Below are 26,901 nucleotides of genomic sequence, written 5' to 3' on the forward strand. Positions count from 1 at the left end.
GATTGGGTTGGGTTTTTACCAATGAAGCGATTTCTGTGCTTTAGAGCTACAAAACGTAGCTAAAAAGGGCGCCGAGATAGGAATTTATTAATGAAGATAGTTCTAAACGGTGCAACGAAAAGGATAAACCATACCTTAGCATTAGGAAACTGATTGAAAGAGTCATTGAATTATTTTTTGGGTTTATTCATTTACATTCATGTGTATTTTTGCTCTTCTTGAAATATCATTAAGTTAGTCGATTAGCTTCGAAAAGAAGAACAGATGAAAAAGTTCTAACTCTGCTATTGTTTTACAGCTTAGCATTTTACTTGGATCGTTGCTTCTGGATCTGAAATCCGGAAAAATTAATTTCGTCACAATCCACAGAATCTACTTGAAAATTGAAAATTTGTTAGCATATTTTTCTATCTAGTTTTCCTGAAGTACTTACCTAATTTTCCCCATTGTATGGCCACTGTTTTGTGGCAAGACAGAGGCTAAGCACAATGGGAACTGTTACTTTGGATGGAGTGCTGTTTAAATCTAAAAGCAATAGAGACTTAAATTGCTTGTGATTTTCGTTGTATTGATTATTAAAAAAGAATCTGAACATTTATTAAGTGAAAGCGAGATAATAGTTGAGATACCCCACCGCCTGACGACTTCGCCTTTCATTCACCATTAATAGTCATTATACATTCATGATAAAGACGAATATCATTTGCATAGATAGTTTATTATCGTAAAACGTAAAAAAATAACAGATGAGGGATTCGAGTGGATAGATGCACCTAAAGATTCTTAGGCCGTGGCTGCACTGGGAGCCGATTGATACGACAGTTCAGGGCGTGTCAGTATATAAAGAAAGAGGTAGAAGTGAAACTGCCCGTATAGTTTATTTGTTGAATAGAGTGATAAAAATGTTTTCCATCCGGATATAGTGTACCGGCTGCATCCCCATGGCCGCTCTGTGGGTAGGTAGTAACATGGAGGGCACTTTGCTCCATGGATGGCCCCTAACACCCTCACAAAGGTATTAAATACACCGAAAAAATCTCTGTACTGTGGACTGATTCGTCCCTCGCCTCTCTCTAACTATCCATCCACGTCCAGAACTTCTTCGTTTGTTTTTCTATCTGCTCTTTTTTATTTTTTCCCATTTTCTCCGCACCTCAAAACATCTAATCTACGCTTACCCTCTCGTCTCAAAGGTCAATTGATAAAATCGTCACAAAGAAATTATTTGGACCATCGAAACACCAGCATATAAGCGAGAATTATTCTCCGAGTTCTTTTAAATTTTCCTCAGTATCATTCGCACCCGTTTTCCTTTTATTTCCTTTAACAGTCCGCATGATTTGAGTTTAGCTTCTCTAAACTTCTCATCATTCTCGGGTTTTGTCCTTTAGCTTCCCCACTTTTACTCTTGTTTTTAGCATTCCTATCTTCCGGGCCGTACACCTCCCAAAAAGTACGTTTGAAAATTTCCAGTTGTAGTCTGTTCGACTTTCAGCGCCTCTCAATCCCTAAGCCTCTCTCACCAATAAAATTAAGTCAATCACGCCCTTAGAATCTACTCTTTGCCATGCGTACCAATCAATAGATGAATGCGCAAACCGTGTATTCAACAAAAGCAAACCTTTTTGAAAAATACCCTCAATAAATTTCTCCAGGATTTTCTTACGAGAGTCACCATGGTCACTCGCTTACTCGCCACATTTTCATAGGAACGAATCTTGATCAACTGGTACATGACATTCTGCAGACGTAACTGTTCGATTAACGGCTTTCATATGGATCCAGAGAAACCTAGGGAACGCTAACTTTTTTTTCTTATTTTCATCCTGGCGCTTTCGTTCAGAAAAAAGTCAACATACTGCCTGACGTGTTGTCATTAACTCCCGAGCATAGTGCTATGCCATTTCCATTGTTAATTTCTACATGAGCGCTTCTTTGCGCTTAATTCAAACACCAGACGTCCATTCGTGACGCGTTCATTTCATTTATCAACGAATGTTGTTCCATTTCATACACACCTCTCAAGTACCAAGTATCAGTAGTCCAGGTATATTCTTGTTCATTTATCGATGGTCGACTTAAAAACATATGAAAACACTCAGATATCCACATAATGTTATCAGTTCAAACTCGTTTGCTATCCCATTCTTGTAATTTTTGCCCGAGTTGTTGTGAAGAGAAAGTTTTCTAACGTCATTAGGACACATTACATACTGGAGAGGTACAAATTCCTAATTATCTGAACAGCGAAAAATTGTAAATTATTCGATAATAAAAAATGCGCGTACTGTTATCTATGGGTAAGACCTACCGTTGTTCTATCTTACCCCACCTGGCTAACATGTGAATGAAAGTGTCCTCCGTTCATGTGAATTCTGATAAACACACGGGTTTTCGATAAGTCGTATATATCTCCAGTATACTCCTATCGTCAGTAAGCCATTATTTAATTCTATCCAATTTACTCTATCGCTTCTCTCCCTAAAATCCGCCAAAACACACAAATACATCCCGGTTATAGTCTATATTCCAGTCTATGAGTGAGTGACCTCATTACTTTTATAAAATCACGTGTGCATCTTCCCCTTTTAAACCCAAACTGTTCCTCCTCTGAAGTGATCGACTATATGCTCATTTCTTCATCCATTAGTTGATAATTCTAAGCGCTACCTTACCTGCATGCGAGATCAAACTTATTTTCCTATAATCCTTACAAAGTTACTGCTTTTCCCTTTTTTGGTATGGGAATAAATACTGATCTAACGAAATCCACGGGTATACTTACTCCCTCACATATTCTAAGAATTAGCCCATAAAGACATTTCCTTCCATATTTTCCTAAAGCTTCTAGTAATTCTGCTGGAATGTTATCCACACCCACAGCCTTGTTCCTTTAATACCTCTCCAACTCGATATCAAGCACGCCTGGACGTTAGCTATTCTCATTGACTTCATATTCTCTTTATAGATGTATATCATAGCTCACTGACCTAATATCGGTTATAAATGGCTCTTTTATTTTCTATCCACCCTGCCTGAATCTTTTCTGCCTAATCAATATTTTTATTTAAGAATAGGTGTTACTTCGCTTTAGTTAGGCCATGTATTAAACACGTACATAGGAGAATATTATAATTAAACAATTAGATAAGATTCACAGAGTATCCTCTAGGTTTGTCAAAAATTGCTACGAAAAGCGGGTAAGCGTCAAAGTTACTAGGATTTAGGCTGGGAGCATCTCGATTCCATGAGAGAACAGGCAAGACTTAAGACTTTTAGAAAGAAGGAGGGTACCTGAGTTTTCTCGTGGCATCTTATTATGGCAACGAATCGTATCGGTACAGTCGACCACAGGAATAAATTAAGAGAGATGGACTCCGTCACGTTCTTCCCTCGCACGATAAGCAATCTTATAGCAAAATCGAGCCTAAGAACTCGAAAAACTTTAAAATACATTGATACTAAAATTTTATGAATTGATCAAACGCAACGATTATTGAAGAATTTATATCGGAATGCTTGTGCGGGAGAGCTGACATGTTTTCAAGTGAATGCATATATTATGCATATGGCCGGTGCCCCAAAATGCCCCACCTCACACCCTTGTGGCGAATCGCGGGGCATTGTGTAAATACAGACTTCTCATAGTATGGATATTCCTTTCTTACTCCAAGCTTTTAGTTTAATCCTGTAAAATGCGCCCATGTCACGCTTCCTTCGTAAATTCTCCATACTCGTATATACCACATAATCTTTCCACTATGTCTCTATTTTAAATCTTCTTTTTGCTTCTCTTTACTTCGTAACTTTGTGTTTACATCCTTCAGTTTCGTTATCTCCTCTACTCACCTAACCTCTCCTCTGTAATCCATGGCTTTCTTATTAATTACTTATCCGTCGTTTTTATTTTATATTGTTTCATTTTCGGTTGTCTTTATGGTATTTTTTGAGACATTTCCATCTTTCTTCTACTCTACTCATCCCTTAGTCCTTGTCAAGGATCGTATCAACGGCCTCCTGGAAGTCCCTTTCTGGTCTTCTTGAATTCGATATTATATTTAAAAAGTACTAAGTTAAGATATGAACATTCATCTGCTCCCGAGAAACTTTGTGAATTGAGAATGCTGATTATGAGTGTATTTCTAACCATAATGCAATCAAACTAATACTTATGCATCTCTCTGCATCTGCCGGAATATTTCACATGTGCGCAGGTCTATTACTGTGTTTAAGTCGAGCGTTAGTTATAATTTAGGAATTACTTGCCCAAAACTATTTGTTTCTCCCCACGATCATTCCCTAATACTAATTCATCATCCCTTCACACTCATGACGCCGTTGGTTTTATCATACGAAACAAATATGTATCACAAGTTTGTTTTCTGTTATTTTATTTTGTGTCGAACGGCTCCGACCATGAATTTGGAATATTTTTATGGACACTGGCCAGATAATAAGAATATTTTGTCCATGCAACTCTATTTATGATGCCTACGAAAGAGCCAATCGACTATTTAAGCTGTAAAAATGTATCTTCCTATGTTTATGGATAAATAGGAAGTAGTGTGACAACGTATTGTCGTTTTCCATAGCTAGAAAATATTCTATAGGGCTTGTCTATTTGGTTAATGGATTGTTTACACGCACGACGTAGATTCGTGAATTAACGTGAAGTTGTATATCGATGTTGATCAAAGGTAATATCTGACCTAAGATGTCAAAACAACAGGATCTCAATAATATAGTAGCACTGTTAAACACAGCCTCCATCCTGTCAGTTCCTTTGCCGTAGAAATTAGAATAGATGATCAATTAAAATAAATTCTTTTATATGGCGTGCGACAGCTGATGATGTCGTGGCACGGCAATGAAGCTGTCATCAAAGTAAGCAATTTTGCGAAATTGACGGATGGCGCCTACGTATAACGTTTATTAACGAGGGAATTGTCCCTGGCGGTTATTATGCACATTTATGAGCTATTCGGTCGGTCACTGTCGATCGTTCGGCATTTTAAATATTCATAATTCACGCATCAAAGATGAAGAGTGAATGAAAAAGTACGTATAGATCCGTGTTATTTCGGTCTTATACTTCAAGTGGGACTTTTTCCACTATTCTTCTTTTCCACTTTCCAGGAACTCGACTCATCCCAGTCTTCCGTGATGTTCATAATTCAGCGACAAAAGTGATCGGCCCGCCATATTGCCAAGGATCTCAAGCCGGTTCAGGGACGCAGGCAGGGATCAATGGAGGAGGGAGTGAAAAAGACCTTGAGGAGCCAACGTTAAAAGAGGTCTGCCTTTGAAATTTGATCTAAATTCCGTATTTTCTCATCATTTAACAATACAGTAACAAGTTATTTTTCTGCCATTTATGTTTCGCTTTTTGTTTCAATGAAACGTAAGCAATGGGATTAAAAAGTAGAAACATTCAATGTCACATGAAAATGTTTTATTCATCATTAGAGATTGCATTATATTGTATTGGCTCATGAATAGATCTCTTGACCTTTTATTGAACAGTCCAACCTTTTATATAATATTGGAAGGAGGGAGGGGAAAGGTTTTTTTGTTAGATACTTACGAAAAGATGGGCAGCCAGCGAGGGTTCGGGAATTGGGGGCTTAGTGTTCCCGCCCCTCTATACCAAGCCGCCTGTGGTTTAATATTAGCGACGAGCGAATGGAAAAAGGAAGATACCAGAGATTTTGTGGGGAGGAGGGAGAATAGGCTCGCCAAGCGGTATTTCAGGGGGATCTGTACCCTTTTCCCCTCCCACACTACGATTTCATTCAGTGGATCATCTATTATACCATCTTCCATTCGATTATTTTTCATTATTTTCCTATTTTATTGAAATGATATTTCTTACCCATAATCATTACTCCTCTCGTCAAGAGAATGCACTTCTGCACCGTATGGTTGGGTGCCACTGATGCTGATTCGCCCCAATTTAATGATTTTCAGCTGTAAAAGACATTCAATTTAGACAGGTGTTAAATCTCACTTGTCTCACAATCTCAGCTGTTCTCGCAGTTGACCAATCAATTCGTTGTCGCTTCCTCGTAGGACTTTGTCTGCGACTGGAAGGAATGGCGAGCGTTGTACGTGGCGAAGTTTCTTCCATCGCGACAACATCCCGACTGTCGGATGGCTGCATTCTTGATGAACGCCTTGTCCTGTGATCCGATTGCTGTTTCCCAATGTGATGGAATGCGTTACATATCATCAGAAAGCGTTACATATCATCAGAAGTAGGCGTAAGTGAACGGAACGCGTGTCAACTAGAACGGATGCCGCTGATATAATACTGGAGTCAATGTAATGACATTCGGCATAAAATTTGATAGTGAAATTTCGAAGGTGCGACCACATAGTTCAGGTGTGAGCATTTTGTAGATCCGTGTATCATATCAACATGGAGGTCTGCATATATCACAATATGCGAATTTGGAATTCTCTTATTGAGCAAGGGTCTAGTTATTCGCGGTATGTTTTGAAGTCACAATTCGGAGACTGGCCCAGACAAGCAATAACAAGATTCTTATCCTTAATATCGCGGCTTTCTCAAAATAACTTTACACGGAAGGCTTCAAAATTTCAAGGAAATTTATCATGCATATAAATGGACACCACCATATTTTGCCAATTTTTGACAGCACTTTTCTGGCGATGAGTATCCTATTATTTTACACAGCTTTATTTCTTTAGAGTGGAGTCAATGTTCAATTAAACATAAATCACCATATTGTTTTGCGGAAGATATTACTTCCAATTACCGGTCCATCTTTCTGAGACGTTGAAAATTGAGGCAATGGTTACTACGGGTGCTAAATTTATCAAGGTGTAATGAACGGTCGGCAGAAACTCCAGCAACAGTAGCACCTGCATTATATTGTGGTCGCGTCACTTCCTACTTAAATAGCCTTGAATTTAATGGGATCGTTATTGGAAACAGGTAAGGATACATTATCGCTCAAGACCAGTTGGGTATTGCGATTTGAAGGCACAGGAGTCTCCGCTCTATTATTAATACTTTGATATGCTTGCTTCTTGGATTAAAACCGGTATTTACTAACAGTTACGCCCATTTTTGGGGAAAGTGTCTTTCTTGTATAAATCGTCAATAAGGACATAATCAGCACCCAATTTGAAGGAGCTGTCATATTCGTTTTTGGGGATTATTTCACACGAAAAATCATTCTTTGGAAATCTAGATTTGTTTTTATTTAACTAAAAATCACTATCGACGATACAACTAAGGTAAAATCAAGCTTTACGTGTTACATCAACGCAATTTTCTATTATACTTTCGATGAAGTATTTTCAAAGAGTACATTTTCGACGGGATTAGGGGGTTTTTAAATGTCCTCCAATTTCTTTTGAATAGGAGTCGATCCACTGGATAATTCCTGTGACGCTGTCGAGGCCGTCGGAAGTAAGGCAGCAATTATACTGTCATGTGAATACTTGTTTTTGATAACAAATCTGTGATATCAGTACATTGGTGGCGGAGTGCATCGTTACATTTGCCACCAAGATATAATTGATTATCTGGAAAAACAGAAGTCTGCTGCGAGCAACAACAATTCGATTCGGTCACCAGGGGCCATTTTTTACTGACTTTATAGTAATGAGAAAGAGGAGTTTTTGGTGTTTCGAACGTCTCTGTAGGTAAATTACGACTGGATCTATCTTTCAGGAGAATTAATTTTCCTTTTCAGCTTTTAAATAATCTCGAAGCATTTTATTCGAAGAAGAGTTGAATTCTCCTGAAATATAATTTGTAAACTGATGCTCAATAATGAAAACTTCGTTGCAATTTTCCACGGTTAAAACTTTATTGCCGACCATGGTTTTGATATACTGTATCATCATCAGGTCTACCTGATGATGATACAGTGTATCGAAACCATGGTCGGCAATAAAGTTTTAACTGTGGAAAATTGCAACGAAGTTTTCATTATGTCTCGATTCCACAACATCACGCCTGACTCTTCACAATAGTTTCAGTTGTCAACCTCAATAGTTTCAGTTGTTTGCCAACTGCTAATTATTTAATTATCGACTAATATCACAATTATTGTGGTTTTCAAGGAAATGAAATTTTACTCATTAGCAGTAATTGTAATGATTATTGATAAAGTAATGTCAAAATAACGTTAATTTATTCACAAAAATCTTACGTTTGGATACAATATTCATCACACTCTTTTCTTTGATTTCATCAACCCAGGAATACAATAATCAAGCACAGAAAACAAGATTTATAAACTTCTAAATATATACCCCTGATTAAGTTATCAGTACAATCAGCAATGTTTTCAAAAATTAGTTACATCCACTGTGCACACTCCATGAGGTCAGAGATTAAAAAAACAATTACGCAGCATACGTAAAGAGTATTGTATTTCCGGCATCATATTTGCCTCGTAAATTAATTTGCAAATGTACTTGAAGGAAGAATGAAAGACATTTTTTCCATCACAATTCGAGAAAATAGTTTTTCTTTAAGAATAAGACGGTTACCCTAATACTATCATCATCTCCGGTTTTTCAAAGAAAACATTCTCAACGTTAATCTGAGACAAATAGATTACATATCAAAAAGTGCTTGAGTAAATAACTGGATGATAAGGCAGAAAACACTTGTAAAAATCTCTTACAAAACTACTATCTCCAATGTACTTGGAATGTTACTGGTATTGAGGATTGAACTTTTATCGGCAATCGCCTAAATTTACTTATCCAATCAATATATCCTTACCAGAATGGCGAACTTGTCGTATTTCAAACATAAATCCAACGGTCACGTCGCGGCCTCTATTGCCATCAGTTGCTTCTGTTTCCATTTTTAATACCTAATAAAAAAAGAAAAGTTATCAAGTAGAGTTCGAATTTTGGTATTCATAAAGCGAACTCAAAATGAAAATGAGCACTTGTATAGTTGTGATTGTGATTTGAAATTCCGCATTGAATATTGAAGTATAAATAGAATTAGATGTTTAGCTTGTGAAAGTAATAAACTTTAATTAAATAAATGTAAATAACCAGTGCAAATTATTTCGATTTTCTGAATTTTTCAATTACCGCTGTTGTGGTTACCTCACAATGCGGAATTTATTGCTTTAAGGTAAATAAGTTCGGCGGAGAAAAATTGTTCATTTTTTAATTTATTTAAAACATTTTCCGATGGTTATAAACAAAGAACACTATGTGCTGATGGGTAATTTTACTGAGAAATGGCAATAAGCATGAAATATGTGGAAGGTCTTCTAGTTTACAGAGCCCACCACCAGCGAAGCATTTTCAGGATCTTCATTTAAATTTTACTCTCCGCGCGAATCATGAATTGTACAACAACGACTTGACTTTGTCATTTATGTCATTTTACATAACTTTGATCCACTAAGAAACGTTATAGTATACAATATAAAGAGATACCCTGACGGCTCTCATTTCTAAAATATGAAAGAGATTGTGATATTTATTTCCATACTAGCAAGTCTGAAACCAAAACGGTCACGTCTTGATGGAGACTTGCATAAATGCAGGCAATGAATTGGAAATGCAAATGTGCTGTGTCTATGCATGTGAGTGACTAGGGGGTTCATTTTCATTAGAAGTCTTCATTATTATTTCATTTTCGAAATCGTTCAATTAGGCAGCTCTTTGATTTACTGATGCTGTGATATATGTAACTTACCGTGTAAATCGACCATTTCCGAACTGCGGTGCATTGTTCGTTGGCAGCTCGGATTCGTATAATCTTCTTGCTCCCCATTCTCGATGGTGACTTGGCATATGCACCCCTTCAACCAGAGATAATGGATGCCTTTCATTCCTCTCTCTATATACTTGTTTGAATTGGTCCAATTGACTCCCGTCTACATCCTCCACTACAACATCTTGCAGTGTGTCACGTGACCAGTGATTCTTTTCCCTCCGTGGACCATTGGCTTTGCTCCTCATCCCGTTGCCTGCTTTTGATTGGGAAATAAGAGATTGAAACAAATAAATTAGTGTATATAATGTTGCACACTATTTAATTGATGTAAAGTTGGATAATATTTTATGCGATTTTCCTCTATTTTTGTTTCACTAAAATAAATATATATTTATATGTTAAATTCTGCAAGTGCCGATCTTTATTGAATATCCATGAAAACACGGATATCCATAATCATTTGGAAACAAATCTATAGTTTCCACGTGAATAAATTAACCTTGAAGGCGGAGTTAATTTAGATTGTAATCAATCTCGAACATTATTCAACCGTTAAATTATCAATTTCGAAACTGTTAAAATTTCAGGTTGCGTTTTAAAAATAAAAGAAAAACTACATGAAAACCCGGGGGGTAATATAGGAATTTTCGTAACTGTATATGCACAGTTAATTTATAAGTATTGCTATTTAAATTAAATATGATTTCGGATATTCGTATCATATTTGTGACAACATATCGCCCAAATGTTTATGGACAATATTTTTAGACTGATTATTTGATAAGCTACTTAATCGCCAAAGGGTATACATTGTTAGTATTTAGATTGTTCTTGTGAATCTTAGCTTGTCATCTCGGGCATTGGCCAATAACCACTGCTTTTGCGGGCCCAGGATCTTTCAGGATTTATTTATGGAGGATATTTTTCCCCAAACCATTTTATTAATCATCAACTTGCCACTACCCCTGTCTCCAGTCGATGTCAAGCAAACTTGGTGCAATCCGGGAACTTGATTAAAATTACCCCGGACAAATAAGTTACTTTTAGTTACGTAAGCACTTGTTCACCATACATCATGTAACAAATTTCATGACTCACGATAATCAGAATTTAAGGACACGCCTTCATTTGTCTTCGAAAAGTTAGCGAGAATCTTCAGTGTCACATGGGATCTAATGACGAATACGTTTGGGCAGCTGCCGAGACTCATAACCAGCCGGGAATAGTGTTAGCTCCTTCAAGAGTCTCGCGAGAAACTGACCAATTTGGAAGGCCGTGCTTCCGTTGGCCCCTCCCTCCAGCCTCCCTTTTCCGCTTCCCCCGGTGTCGTTGCCGCTGGCGAAGCTGTCGCCTATGCCGCTGCTGGTGCTGCTGCTTCCCTCGCTCTCTCCGTCGCTGCTCCCGCTGCTGCTGATGCTCCCGCCGCTGTTAACCCTCTTTCTCTCCTCCCCCTTCCCGGAAACGAAGAACTCGGAGCGCGGCGCGACCACCTGCCGGCGGCTCGCCTCCCGCAGCAGCGACACCTGGGGCAGGATGGTGTCCATGCGGGGTGGGGGCCTCTGGGTCGGCACCGCACTCCCGACCGCCGCCGCCCCCTTCAAGAGGGACTGAGGCTGATTTGGGGGTCCCCTCTGGCTCTCCTTGAGGACGAGTTCGACGAACTGCGTGACCCCGGGAGAGACCCTGGTGCTAGGGACGTCCAGCACGCTTATCTCACCTCGACCTGTAGTAATTACGAAAGGAATGATGCTCGTTTCGGCTTTTAAAAATATTAGTGCGGTCTCATTCACACAATCTTTGAGTTACGCCTTGAGTATGAATGACCTACTTCAAGAATAATCCTTCAAGTTTTTTAATAAAAAAAATATTTACATACGAATAGTATCCTGCCAGCAACCGCTAGGTTTGTGTGGCGAGGGGGTAATTACATACCAGATTCATTTTAACCCAGAATAATTTTCCTTCTTAGCGTGGTCATAAAACGTTATCCTGATCACTTATCGTTCGTGGGAAAAATTACATCCTAAATGTATCTGTTCTACACTTTATCTCTCTAATTTTACAGGCATGATCTCGCCTACCGTAGTGCGATGGGATTAATAATGCATTTTCAACATCATTGCTAAAGAGACATCCTTCCAATTAATGCAAGAGATTTGATCTGTAATTTAAACTTCTCTCCGTGAGTGATTCCTAGCCTAGATCCTCTTAACAATATCGATACGCCTCTCAGTTTATCATAGCAACGTTTTATAAATCTAGCTCACTTACGCTGCACGCGGTTTCCTTGGGTAATCCATCCAACGTCATGAGGATCCCATATGATAGCAGTATATTCTAAATGAGGACTAACGAGCGAAAGATAATATTTCATAAAAACATTTTCATAAATAAATATTGCATTTGTCAGCGGCATCCGAGCAGTTGGTGGCAAATCCAAAACTTCAAAAGGGCTAGTTTACCCCTAGGAAAATGGGAATATTCCTACAGATTATAGTCTGCGAGACATGAAATTTATCAAAAGACTTATGAAAATATGAACAGAGGATTAAGTTACGCACTGGATAAACCATAGAAATCAATATCCCGGAAAATTTTTGCAATCATTCACGTTAAATCAATTACTATATACCGTGCGAGATCCCCAATCACTAAATGGCATAAGAGAGATTCTAATTGCAAACCCTTTAAAAAAAATCAAGGAATCAGGATGAAAATCAATCTGTAGAATGTGGCATGTTGATAAAGCGACTCTGAATCGCCATTGACGCTCGGGGGAAAATGTTCGCATTTATTGGGACTTATTGGTAGGGATATTACCGAATGATTTTAACAAGGTTCCTGTAATGTAGAGAACCGGTACGCCCAGCTGTCATTGAATTAAGTGCATTCCTTGCAAGTCTTATGATTTACGCTAAATGATATACCTAAAATTAAAAGTAATCGTTAGACACTCAAGTATAAGAGGAGTTATGTTTTAAAACACTGCCAAGGAGTCTCCTCCGAACTATTTAGACCAGGATATGATGGGTATGACCCTGCAGGGTATGCATGTATGTTTAACGTCTGGCAATACATCAGTTTATAACAAACATCAATGACTGTGTCTCGATAAATTTTTAATTGAAAACTATTTTAATCCGTAGATTAAAAAAAAAGATTTATTAAATCGAAACAATTAACTGCGATCAATCTTAAAATAAAAAATACATCTCTATTTACGAGCTGTCTAGAGTATTTAGTTCATTTTTTTGGTTCATTTAAAGAGTGAGGTGAATTCCTCGCAGAGTAGATGAAATTGACTCATTAAATCTGAAAAAAATCCCAGCAACGTAGTATTTCCTTCCGGCGTAACGTTATGAAATAATGTACGATCCATTGTCCAAATAAAATACTGCGTAATGTAATGCGTAATTCATTCTATTAGATCGGTTTATGCGTTCGGGAATAAATTACAACGTCAGTTTACTTTGAAGTTGTGAGAAACATTACAAAGTATTTATTAATAAGGAAATAAGCCCTGCGTAAACTGTCTTCGTGTGCATGATTTAACTGATGTAAACCCTGTCGTCAAATGAATGTTGAAAACTTAGGCTACCGAGCAGCTTTAAATACACAAAACTTTAAGTCTGACACACGATTCGCTCAGGCATAAAACCTGCTGTTAAACTTGAGGGCATTAAAAACATAAAAGAAAGACGTAGGTTTAAATAGATAGGGGGAGCGAGCACTTCGAAAGTTGAGAGTACAGCCTTCAACTTTGCTTACAAAAGACTTGACCCTCTCAACTTCCTCCTTAGCCCTCTTTTTACCCATTCCTACTCTGTTGCTCTTTGGATAGCCCTTGAGGAAAGTTGAGAGGATCATAAGGGTCAAGTCTCGAGCAGGATCTTCGACCGAGTTGAACGTGCTTGCCAAGAAGCTTTGGTTTTCTTTGAGATCTTGGGAAGACGGCGGTTGAAATTCAGTGCATAATCAAGGAACAGTCGTATTGAGCTGCAAAATTTAAATAGCCTGTAAATGTTGAAAAAAGGAAAATCATACTGGTATATCAATTATGAAAAAGTACGATTATAAATATTGCTAAGTCTGGCATAGGTAAGGATACATCTCAATCGCTGATCGCAAAAAATATACGTTTGGATTAATCCGAATATTCATTTCATTGACATCACAGAATTACTGAAAATAGTGGGACCCTCTTTTGCAAATTTGTTTAAATGATGTTGCAGTTTTATTGTCATACGTGTTTTTAAGAGCAAAATTTACAATAACATCAGCAGTATTATGTTAAAATAACATTAGTATCATTATGCAGGAATGCGCTATTTCTTGCCGGAATTTATTTTTTCGGAATAGTCAATAAACGCTTTTAAATTAAAATTATTGTTCTGGGGTGAAGCTTCAAAATATTGCACCCTTCCATTTGGTGGAGTGTATGTTAACGCACTAATAGGTCTTGTGTCGCGATGAACATCTCCTCGCAACATTAATACGAAGAATCTCAATGCGCAAATCACTTTTATTAATTCACTTGCGGGTGGAATTGATTTGATGCTTAGAATGGCATTTCGTTGGCTTTGCTTACCAACCAATGCAACAGCATTTATTTTTGTTAAAGAGAAAAGACACAGTTGAAGATTTGAAAGGATAGGCCCAGATGGAGTAGAATACACTGAGACCTAATTCCTGGTAGTGACATTGCAGCTGACCGGATTAACAAAAAAAATAGTTACCAGTAATTAAATTAATTACCTCTGACTGCTCCATCTCTCATGAAGTCTCCGCTGGAGATTACATCTTCCAGTCGAATGTCCTCTTCTCTGTGGAACATGCCTGGTCCAATTTGTCTTCTCTCTCCGATACTAAACTTCTTCATACCATCCTCAAAGTCACTTTCATCGTTATCCGTATCGTAAGAGCTATCCGTGTCGCTATCGTCCACTCCTGGCCTTCGTCTTCTACGTGGGCTCGCCTGCTCCTCGGAGCCGCCAAAACAGGTCTGAAAGGTCGAAAGTTAGACAGTTTATACCCGGTGTGTTCGTTTTACCGGTGTTTGCATTCATATTCTCCAAGAAATGTCACTGCTTGTTAACTAAAGAGCGTAAAAAACACACAATAATAACCGCACCGAACTGGAGTTCAATACGATATAGGCGATATTTTTAACGTTGATAATATTTTGTAGTTCGCTCTGGATGCCCTTATGTCACCATCACTTCCCTTGGGCCTAAGGAGTCACCGATTTACATCCCCCATCCCCTTCTGTAGACATCCTTCATATCCACAAAACGGTCTATGTACTTGTTACATCCACCAAACGCTTTTGTTGCCCTTAAAGCTTTTCCAGTCCATTTCCTTCTGTTTGGATCGGGGTTGTGATAATGAGATGACGGGAGATCAATTCATTCGTAATAAATTTAAGAAAAGGTCTGCAGCATTTTTCCCTGACAAAATAAAATATTTTTATCTACCGGTCATATTACAACTTCGACTAATTAAAATTTTGGCATTTTTTTATGAAAAACTAAATAAGTATTTTGACGCATTATAATTTCAACAAATTACTTTATCAAGACTAATTGAAGTGGGTTATTGACTTTTATTTATTGAATTTAGAAATATGAAACACTGGGCTGTAATTTTGTAATTCTGTGTATTTAATCATTCCATGCAAAACTAATGAAATGCACAACTCCGTGATAATGTATAGATTAATTACACCCTTATTTTTCGATTAGTGTTGTTAATCGAACTGTTATGTAAATTCCTCGGAGACGTAATAGCGGAAATTGAAATGTCTCGCCTTATTGTTTTCCCGTCCAGTGTTCTTTTAAATCCTTCAATGTATTCATTTCCATTTTTTTCAACACTAAGGTACAAAATAGATTACTACCAATAATTATACAATCGATATCGATAAAGAAATTACTTAAGGCCTTTGATCATAATAAAAAATGCTATTAAGGAAAAAGGGTTTTTTAAAAACTTAAAATACTATTCATCTGTATACTGAACATGATATAATGTCCCACATATAAATTAAAATGCTCGCAATATTCTGTTCATGTACGGAGGCCGGAGAGTTTTTGAGTATTCCAGAAAGAAGAAGGCACTTCGGACGAAATTCGAGTTGGGCATCGAAACGTCGTCCGTGGAAAACCTTGCTCGGTGAGCTCGCGAAATCTCCCCTGAGAATGTCTTGAAAGAAAATTTCTTGGGAAGCGACCAGTAGATTGACAATAAGAGAAAGATAAACTGCATTGAGGACACTTGTCATCATATCCAGAGATAGAGCATCCTGCTCAACAAAAGATAAAATGGCGGCGAAACTTGGATGGGACCGGGAGACTAACCAAAGAAAGAAGAACGCCTATTCATGTATTACGTGTATCATGAAATCGACCGCCGTAAACCACCGACATAAGAAATATTTAAGTGATATGACTTTAATTGCTGTTAATTGATTCATGAAATTAACAATGAACTGTTTTAGACAGGAAATAGGAGCATTGCATGCCGCACAAGTAATGTACTATAATTAATGAGACTTTATTTAATTCGAGCTACTGATGCGAATTCTTCGTTCATAATTAACTTTCTCCCGCTTCAACATGCGAGGTGGGCATTCCGTTTCTCTTGATGAATGCCCTCAGGGAAATTCGTGTACCTCGTCGTAGTGATGTAATAAATATTATGTAAAATCGAGCGCCGATGGGGTTCGATTGAGTGGAATGGGGAATTAACAAGCAGCCAATAGGCAACACGCCATTTCACCCGCTGATGTCCTTGGTGTCAAGTAGTTCATATTTTTAGTTCTAAGTTGATTGATATTCAATGATTCTAATGGTCATATTAAACGCGAAGGATTAAAAATCCTATAACAACCGTACTCATTCATTCATATCCTCAAAGATTTGTTGTATCCCTATCCAGTTACCCCGACAACCAGTGTTTATTCTATTGCGTCCTGATAGCTCTTATTTCTTGCATTTCTCTTTAATTTTTTATCCGTATTTTCTCTTTGTTTTCATCTTCCCTTCTATTTCTATTCCATCGCATTGCTCAAAAATAAAGTACGCCTCAATCTGTGCTCAATTTACGTAGTTTGTCTCCTTGTAAAGCTCCATATGATAGTTAACCCTTCTCCTAATTTGCATAAAATCTCGTTTCTAATTTTATATCTATTGAAACGATGCGAAAATAATTTCACGAGTGTGTGACAGGGGTGGGTTGAAGTGGAAAAATGATGTCAGCAAAAAGCTGGAGGAGGAATACAAATTCATTCTTCTCTAAAATTGTCAAATGAGTAATGCCACAAGCATTTCGATGCTCTTAGACGTCTTTGTGCTCTTTTTCAATAATTATCGTTTAATTACAGTAATTAAATGTATGATCTGTAAAATAAACAATGTCAAGCTTTGCATTTAAGTTAATCGTCGATGATTCCGCTTTTTAATCTTTCTTTGTAAAAGCACTCGCGTGGCTGGAAACCAGTGGCAGTGAGAACAGATCAAAGATCCAAGCGGTTCACTCGATCAGTTTATCCTTTTCGTTATTGTTTCGGTCGTCAACGGGAGCTGAGTAATTGTTCCAAAGAGGACGTCTGGGCTCAGTGCTGTAGGGTAAATAATGTTTGGTGATTTAATAGCTTGATATACGGGTACATAGAACCCTTTTCGAAATAAAAGAGACTGGAAAATCAATGAAATAGAAGAATCTAAATAAAGAGTAATTTCCATCTCTTCCTCAATACTAGTCCATTATTCTCAGTTTTGGTAAATGACTATTTTATGTCAAGTGCGGTTCAATTGAACCCTCATCTTCACTTATCATATAATATATCATCTTAAATCGTACTTCGTGAGAGAAAAGAAAAATGTTGACATGGGGGTTTAGTTGACTGTAAAATTGTTGAGCTTGCTCAAAAAATCAAACCATTTCTAAGACATTATCTCCGGTGAGGATCAGATGTAGTTAAAACTCACTAAAAGATACCATATGCATTAGCTCATGCCCAATGGTGGGTCCGCCTTTATTTTAAAAAGCGTCATGAAATACGCAGGGATCGTAAACATAAACCCCGTGACGGTCTGTGGATGGCCGAGGACCGGTCGGAATTCTCCATTTTAATGATCTCGTCGTTTAAATCGAGGAACTTTCGCGCGCTCTTGAAAATCGTCAAAGTTTTCGGGTACTGAAATATAAACAAAATCGGAATACTTGCCGCCCAAAACCTCGACATATCCGCTCTCAAGGAAGACTAGGTACATTCGAAACTCAAGGTGTCACTCCTCGATGGACGTCGGTCGGACAGAGAAGGGAGAGGCGTCAGTAATTCGAGCCGAAAATAGTATATCCCCACCGTCGGAAAGGATCCGCCAAGACTGCGCTCGGTCACATCGGTCGAGAGACGCAACACTTTTTGACGACGGCGCCCCGACTCAATGCCCTGGAATAAAGACGCCCACAGCGGCAACACGCCCCCTCCTCCCCGACTGCCCCCTGAAACCCCACACTCCGTCCGGTCGCCTCCCATCCGGACCGCTCTCTTCTCCCAGGGACATACCCTCTCTCTCCCCTCCCCAACCCCCACGGCGCCACCCTAACCGTAAAGACTCCGCCCCAACTCATTCTCCTGACCCTCACCCGTCTCCTCGACCCGCCTTTCTCTCTCTCTCCACACATTCGCGGACATTATTAATTCACGGACCGACTCACTCCCACGCCCCCTCCCTGTTCCTTACTGTCCTCGTTTCTTCCGACTCCCCACCCCCCTGCCTTTTCTATCTCCCCTTCCTTCTTCTGTTTTTCCCTCACACTCGACCCGTGCTTACCTTGAAACGAGCGAATCGATCAGCCCTAGATATTGAACAGAATGAACATGAGCGACTGCAAGGCGCTGGACGGGGAGTTAGCAAGTGTAGCGAAGATGATTGAGTGGACACATCCCGAGTCAATGCGAGATGCTTTACGCCTCATGAGGATTATGGCCAAAAGGAGGATGCCATCCCTTCAAGATAACGGTGAAGAAATGAATGAATGAATGACTCACCACGCCATTGATATTTTTCATCTCTCTTTTGTGAGATGTGCTTTTATCTAACGAAATCTTTGTGCCCGCACACACCATGCGTAGTGCGCAGTGGCATGAATGTGTTTCAATTGTCGCGGCTTCACACTTCTATGCACGCGAAGATTGTGCCTGGTTCAGTCGAACGAACGCGAAAAAATGGTTTACTCAGGAATAAAATTTTTCGCTACGTTAATGAAATGTCGTATTGCATAGCTGAAACTCTCTTTATAAAAAAATGACATGCATTGCCCATGGTAAACTGAATGGGAACCCCAGGGGAAAACTTAAATATCTAATATTGCGTAATTTATCATCGACGATATTAGGAAGCGGGATGGCATTGGCTAATATTTTTGTTGATTATTTGGGAGAGATTTTCTTTATTTGCGCTGAATCATCAATAGGATTAGTCGGAGGTGCTCAAATGTCAACAGAAGCCTTACTGCGCACTTCACTTTATTCGCTGACAGCATGTCTGCCTTCCCACCGATTTCGATACACGCCACCCTTCTACGCTTTGGCGCGATATGACCTACCGCGTAGGAAATGCAAATGTGCTTTATTATATCAATTTTTAATAAATTTATTCGAATATTAAGACCCGTAAAAATATATCCATATTCTATGCGATAACAACAAGAATTAATGGAAATTTGACAATTTGACCGTCAGTCAAGAGGAAAGTAAAGACGGATTAGATATTGCTCTGGGGGAAATAATGGATTTCAAATAAATTTGGTGTGGTTGATTCTCTTCGTACATGTCTTCTCATGAGTTGAGTTACCTTTTAATGTCATAATGTCTTAAAATAATCCGTCCTTCGCACCGATTCAAACAGAGCGACCGCCTTTTGACGGCATTTAGTTTTAGGTAATTTCTCATAGGTCTATAATTTGCACTTTTGAATTGTCCGCACTGCTTTATCTCCAAATTCAACAATATTTGTCATTTTCAAGATATATAACGACGGCTTCCATAAAAATATTATGATTATGTCCCACTACGGATTGCATTCTTCCTCATATCACATTTTCTCTTCCCTAACTCCTTATCGTGATAGTTCACGCTGTCCTATAAGCTGGTTGGCATGTGGTACAAATATGGGACACACAACAATAATTTTTAATAAATAATAATTAATTTAATGCAACTGAAATTTTCGATTACTTTTGTTTTAATACGGCCCTGTAGGAGTATTGCCTGGATTAACCCGCCATATTTCTCTTAGCCCCACTGTAATTAAATCTTCCTCCAACTTTTACGAGCATGTCTGGCCTAAGGAGTTACATTTTAGTCAGCAATGGCAAACATTTTTCTTCATATACTTGAAGTTGACTAATCAAACTTAGTTTATAAATTTGAACTTTTAATCATGATACAGTCTCAGGGATGAAAAATGCCATTACTTTTTCATTCTCAAAATGATTATATTCCAAAAATCTATGCATAAGCCAATTCCTTGAGCGTCAAAGAATTGTTTAAAGTTCTCAGTTTCTAAGACCGCCATGACATTGCGAATTTTTTAGGTACCATCAAAAATGTATCCCTCGTCTACGTGCAAATAATGATGAAAGAATTACATAATCATTCAGTGTTCACTTTCATCTTGAACAAAGCGTATTAATGGGCATTCCCTATGTTTGAAACATTTCGAGGAAATTTATTCATATTCATGGTATATTTTTTACTCGGAGATGTTCGATGCATTTTGGATCTATCCCGGTTTGAATAAAATCTAACTATGCTTCCATATCCTTAGTTTAACTGTGGAGGGCGTGTTCACGACGTTTACGATCCACCCAAACAATCAATCGACTTAAACTCAAGGCCATCAAGGACAATTCCGTTACAAAAAGTACCGCAGCATTCATCGGAAAAAAATGTGAATAGAGTTATCTAGCCGCAATAACGTTTGAAGCAACACTCAGACCCACCGAGTACACTCGTCTGCACTAAAAGGAGAAATCTTGACGTGTTCACGTTATTGATAGTGTATGTGTATATGAAGGTATTAGAAGGATGCTGAAACGATTAGGACGATACACAAAGCAATAAATGGCACTGTTACTACTCGTAAAATCAAGTAAACGTGAAGTAATATATCGAAATTTTAAGAGAATACGGGGTCAAAATTAACAGTCAATTCTACAGGAAAAACTACTCCTGTGGGGACCTCTGTTCAACGCGTGAATCTCCGTTAGGAGATTTGCTCATCCTTTGTATTTTAGGAGTATTGAGCAATTGTCCACATAGGAGAGAACAGCCGGAAAAATCTCCAAAAATACGTGTAGATTTACTGGTGGTGTAAATGAGAGATTTACTATAACAATCCTAGTTATGTGCTGAAGGGAGCTCTGAAAGAAAGTTTTTACGTCACACGTGCTTTGGGAAATTGTTTGAGCAGCTCACCTCGCTAAAATATAGGTTCATTCGACCAAGAACAACATGCATAAAGTAAAGTCTCGTTTTGACCGCTCTACTTCTACACTGTCTTCCTCCTCCTGATGAAATCCGTCCATTCTCTAGCGGTACAATTCATATATTTCGTTATTGATCTGAGTTATAAACGGAAGGACCTGAAGGACTCTGTTAAACTTGGTTATCCTAAACGGATAACCATTGATAACATGATTAGCGAGACTATTTCATACACAAATAATTTGTAGCCTGTGCGTGTATTGATGCATTTCCGGTCTCTTCTTAGCGTTCATTTTTTGGCCGGAGAAATGGACAAATACTCCTGGCCACCCCACCCATTCATCCCCAGCTCTCAAAACAAACCTTTAACCCTTTCGCTACGAACGACGTGTAGACATATCAGAGTTTTTTCTACCTAGCCCAAGGAACGCCGTTGTCACGTCCCAGTGCCTCAGCTAGATGCGAGCGTAAAACTGAAGTTCCCAGGCTGACAACTTTAGCGTTTCATCTCTTTGTGGCCCAACGCAGTGGGGCGCCATACCCCACCTCTGGCTAATGAGCCGAGGTCTCTTGACCTTCGGTCGTATTTGGAATACCTTTCACAGAATGCTTCCACTGTTCAATCAACGTTTATGCAATAATGTTTCTGCATAAATACATGTTGTAAATACATAAATACGTACCAGAAAAAGAATTAAATATTCTTTGCTCAGCTTTTACGAATTTTGAACGGAACTGTAGGGTTAAAAATAATGGAGTTTTGCATTAACATCGCTTACCATAAAAATGACCCTTTTGCTGATTTTGTTTCGCCGGCCAATGTCTAGGTTGTCACATTTTTCTGCTAGATTGCGGTCTCATTTCATACTTTAATTTTTCTTCCACAGCAATTCTGATAATTTGTTCGTTATATTCCTACAGTTTCAACTCCTCTTGTATCAGGAAACATTAAAAAATATTTTATCTCCTCGGTATTGTCTTGATGAATTACTTGACATAAGGAATGAACCAACAACTTTCTTGTTCTATAAATTCTTTGGTTTCACTCGTAGCTTGTTTTGATGTTCCCTATGGAGTGTTCAAGCTCATTTTTGAAGGCATATTTGTCTTGGTATAAAACACTCATTTAGGCGGAAGTCCATGCCTACGGTTAGGGTCAAATTTCCCCAACGAAGCATTCAGACTTTGATTAAAACATATTCATCAAGATTTAACGATTTTCAGGGAATCACTTATTTTCTCCCAAGGTGGCGTTTCGGATTGGGCTTATAGTAGGAGGTAAATTTCTTCTACTAAGCATTCTTTCTTATCTTCAAGCATATTCAGCGTGATAATTACGGTATTCCCGGAATTAAATACTTTCTCCTGATGCGTACATTCAATATCGGACTATCGAATAATTAGGACTAAATTTCTCTTCAACCTTCTAATTATACACATTTTTCAGTTTGCAAAACTAAACAAAAAATACCTTACGCTTTTTCGAGAAGTGGCAAAATGATGCAGCTGCAAATGCAAATGTTGCAAGATATGATGGCAAAAATAACTGGCATTATTTTAACAAGCACGAACAATCATGGGAAATAAACATAGAACTCATTTCTCATTGGTCATTTGCCTGTGGAACGCAAACGGAGGGCTGAAACATAAAACTGCCGAGCTCCTGCATTTCCTCAGGCGGAATAAAATTGACATGTGTCTTCTATCAGAGACACACTTAAAATCTGACGACAAATGGGAACTCCCAGGGTATAAAATAAGAAGGAATGACAGAGCTCTTTTAAAAGGACAACAAGCTGCAGGAGGTGTGGCAATTATAGTAAGACACGGGCTAACAACTTTCGAACTGCCAATTTTAAACTCTGACAACCTAGAGAGCATAGGGCTAGAAATTTTAACGGATAAAGGAAAGATTAAAGTATACTCCTGCTACCTACCACCGAACAAAAAAATGCTTAAAACAGAATTTGATGCCCTCATGAACCCTGACGAACCAACCATTATTGGCGGCGATTTCAATGCTAAGCATTACGACTGGGACTGTCCCACTAAGAATGAAAGCGGGAAACAAATCAGGGAACGGGCAAACAATCATAGAGCAAAAATAGTAGCCCCCAACGAGCCAACGAGGGTATATGGCAGAAATATTATTGACTTTGCAATATTTAAAAACATAAAGAGACCAGCGAAAGCCATTACTCATAATAGTTTAACTAGCGACCACTAACCTGTGATATTAAGCATTGGGGTAAAACCTAAAATAAATCCGGCGAGACCTAAGCGACCTTGCTATGGACTAGCAAACTGGCAGCTCTTCCGGGAAGTCATCGTGGATAGTTTAAAAAAAAAGAACATTAACCCAGAAACAACTGAGCTGGTAGATGAAATGGTCGAAGATCTAACAAATGCGATATCTGAAGCCATAGAAAAAGCAATTCCGGTAGCTAAGAGGCGGCTGGACGATCATCTTAAGCTGAGCGATAAGGTTAAAACCCTTATCAAAGAAAGAAATACGCTCAGAAGACTATATTACCGCCATGGCACTCGTGCCCTAAAAAACAGGGTTAAAGACTATAACTACGAAATCAAAAAGCAAATAGAGGAATTAAGAACCAAAAAATTTAATCAGCAACTTAGCGACCTAAACAAAAGCAACAACTCTGTGTGGAGGCTAGCCAAGAAACTGCGGAAAACCCCACCAAGCGACCCGAATATAAAAGCAAAATCGAAGACTCTCACGACGTCCGTGGAAAAAGCCAAACATATGGCTAGCTTCTACGAAAAGGTTTTTACGATAAATGACTCGGGAACTGAAACCGGAGAAATAAAACAGCAACACGGAAGCTACATAGAGGCAAAGGAAAAACCACCGGAAATTAAAGTAATAGATGTTACCGAAGCAATATCGAAACTTCCTAACAAGAAATCTCCTGGGGAGGACAACATCCCAAATGAACTATTAAAAAGACTCCCGGAAGCGGCAGGAGAACATCTAGTAAAAATTTTCAACGCCTCAATCTGCTTGGGATACTACCCAAAAAAATGGAAGGAGGCACTAATCAGATGCATCCCTAAAAAGGGGGGAAAAACCATAATAGAAGAACACCTAAGACCGATATCCCTCCTCTCCAACCTCGGTAAGCTATTAGAAAGGGTAGTTGCACCACATATTAGGAGACATGCGGAAATGAACGAAGTAATTCCGAAAGAGCAGTTTGGTTTCCGCCAGGGCTACTCCACCGACCAGCAAATTCACAGAATCACAGATTTCATCAGCGACGCTTTTAACAAAAAAGAACGAACCATTGGTATCTTCCTAGACCTATCAAAGGCTTTTGATAAGGTATGGCATTGGGGACTTATACACAAAATGGAAAAGTGGAAATTCCCGAAATGGACAGTAAAGTGGACGACTTCCTACTTAAACGGAAGAACCTTTAAAGTAAAATGGGGGGAAGAAACAAGTACTAGCACAAGTGCCAAAGCCGGCGTTCCACAAGGCTCCATACTAGGCCCCCTCCTCTTCAATATATATACAGCCGAATTCCCAAGAAACAGAAATGACTGGCGTAGCATAATTGCCCTATACGCGGACGACGCTGCAATCCTTGTTAAAGGAAAAAATATTAGCTCGATGCAAGAAAGAGCGCAAGATGCACTGGATGAAATAGTGAAATGGTATAAAAAATGGAAACTGCATATAAATACAAACAAGACAAAAGCCATACTATTCACGCCCCCTAGAACTACAAAAACTACTTGCGAATGCATCAGGATCAGACAGCAGCCGATTGAATGGAGTAACACCATAAAATACCTCGGAGTTGTCATTGACGATAAATTAAACTTTAACAGCCATATTAAGGAAATAAGACAAAAAGCGGCCATACAAACATCACAACTGGCAAAAATTCTAAGAAATAACGCCACCCCTCAGGAAATAAAATTATTAATCTACAAAACCACTATAAGACCAATCCTAACCTACGCCTCACCTGCATGGACGGGGCTAGTGAGTAGATCCCAAATGGAAAAATTAAAAACCACTGAAAGGAAAATACTAAGACTGGCCCTTGGACTCCCTCCGTGGGAGAAAAACGAAAATATATACACAATAATAGACATAGAGACACTACACAACTTTTTACTGAGGCAAACTAAGAATTACTTCGAAAAACTGAAAGGAAATTCTAACGAAGCTATGACATACACTAAAATCAACAAAATTGGTCCATACGATAAGTACAAAAGACCAAACATGGTGTTAAACCCCTAACACATAGGAAAAAAAAATAATATATAAATAATGAATATAATGACAATTAAAAAATGGAAAAGGGAAATAAAAACGACGCTGGATTGGTAGTCCAGGAAAAGACGGAAAAAATACACAGGACACAGAGCAAAAGCCCAAATAAGGCGATCTCTGAAATAAAAAAGCCGCCTAAAAAACGGCAAGACATCTTCGTCGTCGTCGAGAAGTAAAGGTGTGCAGATATAGATTGAGACGCTGTCACCAACGGATGCACTTGGCGTCTAACGCTACAATTTGTGGAACGGGGGAAAAGCGTACAAGTGGAATAATCGCACCTCTTCGCTAAAAAAAACCATTCTTATTCCTTTGGTTTAATTCGCGCTTCGGAGATATGAAAAGTATGAAATTAAAGTGATGATTGTAGGAATTGTTGTAATCAAAGACGATTTTTAGTTGCACAAGTAATAACAACGCATTTAATACTAACGCATGGTAATGTAGGAAAGATCGTCATCAAAGTTAACCGAATAGTTACAGTTAAAGTTGTATGCCGTCTGCGAAAAAGAAATAAATAATTTTCTAGCTTACATATTTATGCTGTGAAAAGCGAGGTAAATTACGACTGAGGGTCGAGGTGGGCCATTCCTTACAACCAAGGGGAGGGTACGGCTACTGGCTGAGTTGGTCGCCTAGGGGTGTATCTGGGGATTTATCTGCTCTGCCACGTGATTTGGAGAGATCCGTGCAGCGGGGAATTAGAGACACTCCTTGTAACTCCTAGCTTCGGAAGCATTCTCAGTCGTGATCCGCCGGCGCGAAAAGTGTAAAAATCAATCCCATTTAGGCCAATCCTCTTCAATTCCCCTCAGCTTAAAAAATTCGTGCCTAAAGCAGGCAGAGGTGATTGTTCTGGTTAAGAGGCAGCCGTCCATAAAATTACTCGGTCATCATATCATGTGAAGTCTGGTTATGATATTTCGCTGCGTCTATTACTGAAGTAATAGCTTGTAAAAAGTTGTCACTTACATTTATCAACGTAAATATGAGAAAATATAAATAAATACAATTTTTTAACATTTCATCACTACTGGAGTATATGTAAATGTGCTGTGCTCTACACATTCGATTTAAGAGACATACCCTACAAGAAACAAACCATTTTTCATATTACTGTCAGTAACGTTTCATGGGTACTACACTGCATAATGTTGTAGCACATGTCATGTTCAAAATTAAATTGTGAAATTTTAATCAGAATTTTATTTCTGTCTACATAAATAAAGCTATTTCTTTTCTTATTGCTGCTACTTCTGGTACCACCATTAATGGAAATGTGTTATTTAGTCCATGCAGCGGACTGCATGTCAAGAACACTTAAAATTATAGTATATGTATGTTTTTAACATTGGTGAAGATGGAATAACA

The 26,901-nt window shown here is 38.5% G+C and overlaps 1 protein-coding gene and 1 long non-coding RNA gene across 4 annotated transcripts in view; one reads left to right on the plus strand and one right to left on the minus strand.

Moving 5' to 3' along the window:
• Positions 1–5,362, plus strand: part of LOC139697317 (uncharacterized) — a 31,259-nt gene extending 25,897 nt beyond the window's left edge. For both annotated transcript variants that reach the window (XR_011702749.1, XR_011702750.1), the window contains exon 4: positions 5,137–5,362. This is a non-coding gene — a long non-coding RNA (uncharacterized lncRNA). The remainder of the gene's footprint in view (positions 1–5,136) is intronic.
• Positions 5,363–8,146: 2,784 nt separating this feature from the next.
• LOC139697306 (uncharacterized) lies at positions 8,147–18,165 on the minus strand. Of its 2 annotated transcripts, none has more exons than XM_071595973.1 (5): positions 17,955–18,165; positions 14,483–14,729; positions 10,989–11,450; positions 9,707–9,980; positions 8,147–8,861 (listed from the first exon to the last, which is right to left on the minus strand). In XM_071595973.1, exons 1-5 carry the CDS (start codon positions 17,970–17,972, stop codon positions 8,855–8,857), a joined length of 1,008 nt encoding a protein of 335 aa, XP_071452074.1. In that variant the 5' UTR covers positions 17,973–18,165; the 3' UTR covers positions 8,147–8,854. The 2 variants fall into 2 exon arrangements, with proteins under 2 accessions (XP_071452074.1, XP_071452073.1); XM_071595972.1 differs by having other exon boundaries at positions 9,707–9,983.
• Between the last annotated feature and the right edge of the window lie 8,736 nt (positions 18,166–26,901).

This window comes from Hetaerina americana, unplaced genomic scaffold (genome assembly GCF_022747635.1).
Source record: "Hetaerina americana unplaced genomic scaffold, ioHetAmer1.1.p SCAF_72, whole genome shotgun sequence".
NCBI classification, from domain to species: Eukaryota; Metazoa; Arthropoda; class Insecta; order Odonata; family Calopterygidae; genus Hetaerina; species Hetaerina americana.

Excerpts from the sequence above, each read along its gene's own strand:
- LOC139697306 (XM_071595972.1), bottom strand. Across the intron at positions 11,451-14,482 it reads GAGAGATGGAGCAGTCAGAG|GTCGAGGTGAGATAAGCGTG; the intron begins GTAATTAATTTA and ends TAATTACTACAG. Across the intron at positions 9,984-10,988 it reads AAGCACGGCCTTCCAAATTG|CAGGCAACGGGATGAGGAGC; the intron begins GTCAGTTTCTCG and ends CCCAATCAAAAG.